General features: G+C 31.9%; 1 protein-coding gene across 1 annotated transcript; it reads right to left on the bottom strand.

The window, feature by feature from the left end:
• Positions 1 to 362: 362 nt before the first annotated feature.
• LOC110654848 (protein IQ-DOMAIN 3-like) lies at positions 363 to 4,517 on the bottom strand. Its single transcript, XM_058133448.1, has 6 exons — positions 4,345 to 4,517; positions 3,688 to 3,766; positions 3,241 to 3,585; positions 2,553 to 2,780; positions 1,773 to 1,892; positions 363 to 1,508 (listed from the first exon to the last, which is right to left on the bottom strand). The coding sequence occupies exons 2-6, from the start codon at positions 3,739 to 3,741 to the stop codon at positions 783 to 785; spliced, it is 1,473 nt and encodes a 490-aa protein (XP_057989431.1). The 5' UTR covers positions 3,742 to 3,766; positions 4,345 to 4,517; the 3' UTR covers positions 363 to 782.
• Between the last annotated feature and the right edge of the window lie 1,483 nt (positions 4,518 to 6,000).

The raw sequence follows: 6,000 nt of genomic DNA, 5'->3' as shown, positions 1-6,000 counted from the left end.
AGTAAAGAATTGTGAAACATAGAACTAACATGCACATTAAGCATGTACAAGTAAATCATTCTTTGAATTACACATCCCTTTCTTCAATTTGAATATATATATATATATATATATATATATATATATATATATATGTATCCAAAGCAGGCAGGCAGGCCATGAACATTCAGATTAGAATTTGCAAAAATATCTTCTTGTTGCAGGAACAGAATCCTGGTGATAGCTTACTGTTATGTTGCAACAATGGAACAAACACTGGAGCCTTATAGCCAGATGCAAATTGTTGATATTAAGAAGTTCCTTAACAAGCAACAATAACTCAAATCACATATACAACACAGCATATCAGAACATTTCTTGCATGCTTACAACTTAAAAATAAATAAATAAACCTTTAATTCACTAACAATGAAGTAAATAAATGATTGGAGACTGTTCATGAACACACTACACCAAGTTTTCCCCACAATCTCAAGAACCCAGGCTAACTGGAACACAGAGAGAATTCAACAGTGGAAAAAAAATCTCAGTAATACTACAACTAAACAAATCATACCATTATCATCTTCAATCAACCCTACAACATAATACATAACAAATCCCTAACAAATACATTTTGTTTAGAAGAAATAAAAAGGTCTTAGAGACATTTGAAACAATAACACAGTAGCTGACAAAGAAAAATGAATGCAGATATCAAAGTGTGAACTGATATTTTTTTTTTTTCCTGAATCTCTTTTTTCTCATTAAAACCTAAAATGAAATTTCTTTTGTCCCTTCTACTACCTGCTGCTTTCTCCATTGATAACATTCTCTTCTGTGTGCACTTCAAAGTTGTTAGTGACATTGGAATCAATCCTAGGAGGACCAGAATGCCTCCTTGGTCCAGCTGGGGAAGCAGAGAATGAAAGCCGCTTCTTTGCGGAACCCACTGACACCTTTTCTGGCGTCCCATTCTTATCTAACCCTAACGGGCTTGGCAATCGGGATTTTGCCTTTGCTGACTGTGTGGGTGTCATGTAACTTGGAACTGAAGGTGAGCTAGCAAGGCTCTCATCATCTCTCACTGATGACCCTGCTATGCTGTGCCTCCGATAACGCTCAGATTGGACACTGAACAAACTCCTTGAGTCATCATCCCCACCCCAAAGACTCCCTTTTGGGCTTGGTGGCTTTGTTTTCCCCGTTCCTAATGATATAGAAGGCGCTTTAGAAGGAGGAGTTGAAGGGGATTGGCGACTGGGAGGTCGGCTAGACTTTTGGGCACCAGGTGAAGGCTTATTATCACGGTTGAGATCACGACGAGAGTAAGATCTGCTGATTTCACCAATTGACATTGCACGGCTTGTTGTGCTTTTAACAGAGGCACGGTCATTATTATCTACTGTGCTCCGGCTCTCCCAAGGCCGAGCTGCCATCCATCTTTCTAACCAACTCCAACCCCAGTGAGGATTATTTGGATCTATAAACGTTGGATTTGCTGATTTTGAAGAGTTCTTCCATGTTTGCTGTTCCAAAAATTATCACACCTTAGTTTGGAAAGGAAGTTTGATATCTCTACATATGAAGATTGTTCAGCCCTATAAAAAGAAACGAATTTGCTATTTTTGAAGAGTTCATCAATATTTGCCATTAAATGCCATGTTGTAGTGAAATTTGATTCAAGATTGAGTTTTAGATAGGCTCATAGCATTACAAATCAGAAGCTAAAAACCCCCAACATTTGGAGGGGTAATTTATAACATGTTAACATTTTAGAAAAACTCTATTACCTGATGAGAGAATGCATAAGCCATTGCCCTTTCTCTTCTCATAGCAGCTTCTTGCTTGTGAAGTAAGATTGCTTCAATTTGCTCCTTTGACTGCATGCTATCATCCCAATTCTCTCCAATCTGATGTTAACGTACATGAAATTTTGAAAACATCAACATAAGATGTTATACATCTTTCAAGGCCAAGAGTGGATAATGATTCCATTTACTTGATTAAAAAAGGAAAAGAAGAACACAATATCAAGTTCTCTTTGAAAGGAAGATTCCAGGGGTTGAAAAAGTAATTTACACAATAAATGCGAAATTTATTAGGAAAGAAGCCTTGATTCTAGTGTAAAAATTTTGAGGGCGGAGAGGGAGGGAGAGAGAGAGTATTGAAGCATGGAATATGAGATGAAGTGCTAAGGCAACAACACAGAACTAGTTTACACTTTACTCTTCACACTTTACACTTTAAAAGGAAAAAAGGGGAAGGGGGGTGGAGGAAAGCAAGAAACTGGCAGTTTGTTGGCAACTCTCTGGATCAGTATAGTAAACTTAGTTTCAAAGTAAATCAAAAGTGAAAAACAAGATGGTTGATTCTTCTGAATCCATAAGTCAGCTGTTAATATTAAAGTACAGATGCTAGCAGGAAAAAAGATTGAGTGACATTTGCATACCATGTCAAGAAAGAACCAAAAGAAGGCAAAAAGCATTACCTAGTTCCAGAAAGGCATGCACACACACACACACACACAAGCAATGGACTTCAAGTTAAAAAGTATGAATGAGCAAGCTTACAGCATCTCTCAACTTCTGAAGCTCTTTCTCACGTTTTTGTTGGAGCTGCCACTGTAGGGCCTGGTTCTCCTCTGACATTCTGATCCTCCTTGCACGAATTTGAGACTGCACACGAGCAAGAGTCTGCATTGCTCTTAAGGTGTTAGTCGCTTGCCGTTTGACAGATTGACCTTGTATTAACGTCTTCAATCTCACCAGCCCCCTCAAAGCTCGCAGTGCCCTCCTCGCCTGAAAACCAGAATAGAAAGAACCTAGTTTATGCGTAGCTTAACTGATCATAAATGAGATCTATAGAGAAGATAATATTATAATTTACATGGTACTTCAATTAATATGACAGATTTTCTATATGCTTCATTGTATCAGTGACATTATGAACAGTGATTAGACATTTTTCACACACACACGCAGACAAAAACAGATAGTGAGAGACAGAAAAACGTACAATTAGATAAATTATAAAAAATTCTGAATTCCAACCAAAGGATGATGCCTTTGTTTTGAGCAACCAAACGACAATAGTGCATATTAATTCGCATTACAAGCATTTCAATATCTCTAGAAAATGTGAGTATTCTCCAAATAGGACTAAATACCAGATGCATTTAAGTTTTACTGCATGAAAACATCTGAGTATCATATTAGGAAAGAAATGAAATAGAAATCCTTGGAGTAAAAAGGGGTATACCAAGTATCCTCTAAATGCCGTTTGAATCCTGATAGCGGCTATTTCCTCCCTTGATTTTCCAGAGTAACTTGACACGCTAGTGAGTCGAACAACCTCAGCAGCAGCATGGGCGGCAGCAACAGCTGCCTCAGCAGCCACAGCAGTGGCAAGTGCCACAGAATATGCATGCTTGCTCTGCTCATTCTCAGCTTCAGTTAATTTCACATTTTCTAAAGGGGGAAGAAGAGGAAGAGGAGGCGGTGGCGGTGGAGGTGGAGGAGGGGCAGGAATTGCTAATGCAGTAGTTTCTTCATATTTAGAAACAACCGGATCTAGATTACTCTCTCGATTCTTTGATTTGGATTTCTAGTTAAATAGACAAGTAAACCAATCGTAATTTTAGATCATCAACAAATCTAAATAGTCCAAAGTAATATACTGGTATACATTCCAAAACTTCCAACGTACCTTAGGACTAAGAGCTTTCTTCAAAGCAGAGAACCAAGTCCCCTTTTTCCCCATTTCTTAATCATTCATGTCGCTTGGGCTATACATGAAATTTCAAACGCAAGTGAGATTAAACCACAAAGACAAAAGTAGGAAAGAAAATACATACATGTATAAGACTTCAAGTGTAAAATAAGGCAATCTGCCATTGAACAATAAAGTTGAATTACATCAACATAGAAAACAAGGAAAGTTAATGATCAAACTTGGTAACTCGACCTCAAAATGTGTTTGAACAATAAAATTTCAAAATTTTAAGGGGGAAAATCTCAATACTTAGAGATTAGATCTATCATAAACAATACTATAAATGCAATTAGTAATATGTTTAAAAAGGGAAATAAAATTATGAAATGACATTAAACCACCACTTGTACAGAAAATGTGGAAAGTTTCAACCAATTACTCTGGAATAGAAACAAATGCGAAATAAGCCAGATTCCAAATTTGCAAGATGTTCACAAAAGACATAAACCCAGTTTAGAGTTTCCAATTTAGAGAGAAACCCAGAAAGGCTATAAGCCAACAAGAGCAGCCAGAATGAGACAAAATTATTTAACAATTGGATAAAACACAAAGGCTAAACTAGAGAAGGAAAAATAAAATCCAAAATTTTACCTGTGCATGAAAAATTCTAAGATCTCTGTAACTAGAGAAACATTCTCATCTCTCTTTCCTGTCTCTGTAGAGAACAGCAAAGCATCCAAGGAAGTAAATGACCACGCGTCTCCTGTGACGAGAGAGAGAGAGAGAGAGAGAGCAGATCTTGCCAAAGAAAGCTTCAACAATCAGGAATGGATCGATCACATTAACAACTCGGATAGTTAAAGTTGTTATGTTGTGGGACCGAATTTCTATGGGTTATGTGGGGTCCATTGTGCCAAATTTTTAAGATATACTCCAAAAATTAATAACAAACGGCAAACCGGTAATGGCAAAATAACAGACAACATTTGCTGTCTTTTCGGTTTTACTTCCTCGGTGGTGTAAATATTTAAAAAAAAAAAAAAAAAAAAACAGTTATGTTTATTCCAATCTTTTTCACAGTTTGTTTTTTAGTTGAGGATTTTTTTTCGGTTGTACAATTTAAATATAAATATTTTAAATATATAGTAAATTAAGATCCCATTCAATAAAATTTTTAAGATAATATTTTAATATTTTTATTATAATTAAAATATTATTTTTTTATTTATATTATGTTTATAACAGTACTATTTAGATATTGAGAGAATAATTTATGAAAAATTAATTTTTTAATTTTTAGAAATTAAAATAATATTTTAATTAAAATTATTATTATTTTTATATTTAATAATTATTTTTATTAAATATATTTATTTTAAATTATTATATAAATTATTAATTATTAACATTTAATATATAATAACTAATCATTAATAAAATAACTGATAATTAGTAAAACAGTTAATAGTATCAAATAGGATTTAAAGTTTTGCTTTTCTTTAAAAAAAATTATATATAAAAATGTTTTTCATAAAAAATATTTTAAAAAATTATTTTTTATAAAAATATTTTTTATTATTTATTATTATTTAGTTGCTATATTAAACTAATAATATGTGTTAATATTATATATGTATTAATATTTTTATATTTTAATAAAATTATTAAAATTTAAAAAATAAAAAATGACTACTCTCTTTTTTAAATAACTTAATTTTTTTAATTAGAAAAATACATTTTTATTGACATTTTTTAATATATAAATACTAAAAAATATGAAAAATATAAACTTAATTTGTATAGACAAAAAAAATTATTTATAGCTAAGGATTGTTTATATTTTTCAAATAATTTTACAAATAATTAATATTTTAGTTCATTTCAATATGCATATAATTTAAATATAAATAAAAAGTATAATAAAATATTAATAGTGAAAAAAATTTTAAATAAAAATTAAAATACAACTAATAAATTACTAATTGCAACATTTCTCCATAAGTCAGTCCACCATTATATTATTTCTTGTAATATTTTTGTACTTCCATCATGATAAATTATAAATGTACACGTTTAGAAGAAGCACGTGACCCACCAGCTTTCATCAGTGGGGTTTTAAAATATCAAATCCTCTGTACTTTATAAGTACAAATGAAAAGAGTATTAATTTATAAATTAATTAAATTTATTTTAAAATAAAAAATATAAATAAATTATAATTTAATTTAATTTATAAATTAAAAATTATAAATAAAATGTTTTTATTTATTTAAAATTATTTTTTATTAAATAAGAAATTATATTCTT

This window comes from Hevea brasiliensis, chromosome 14 (genome assembly GCF_030052815.1).
Source record: "Hevea brasiliensis isolate MT/VB/25A 57/8 chromosome 14, ASM3005281v1, whole genome shotgun sequence".
Lineage (NCBI taxonomy): Eukaryota > Viridiplantae > Streptophyta > Magnoliopsida > Malpighiales > Euphorbiaceae > Hevea > Hevea brasiliensis.
This window is presented reverse-complemented; position numbering and strand designations above follow the sequence as displayed.

What these genes read in the sequence shown, in the direction of transcription:
- LOC110654848 (XM_058133448.1), bottom strand. Translation starts at nt 3,741, where the DNA reads ATGGGGAAAAAGGGGACTTGGTTCTCTGCTTTGAAGAAAGCTCTTAGT. An exon ending in CGGCATTTAGAGGATACTTG is followed by an intron (nt 2,781 to 3,240) that starts GTATACCCCTTT and finishes TCTGGTTTTCAG; the next exon opens with GCGAGGAGGGCACTGCGAGC. An exon ending in CTTATGCATTCTCTCATCAG is followed by an intron (nt 1,509 to 1,772) that starts GTAATAGAGTTT and finishes TTTTTGGAACAG; the next exon opens with CAAACATGGAAGAACTCTTC.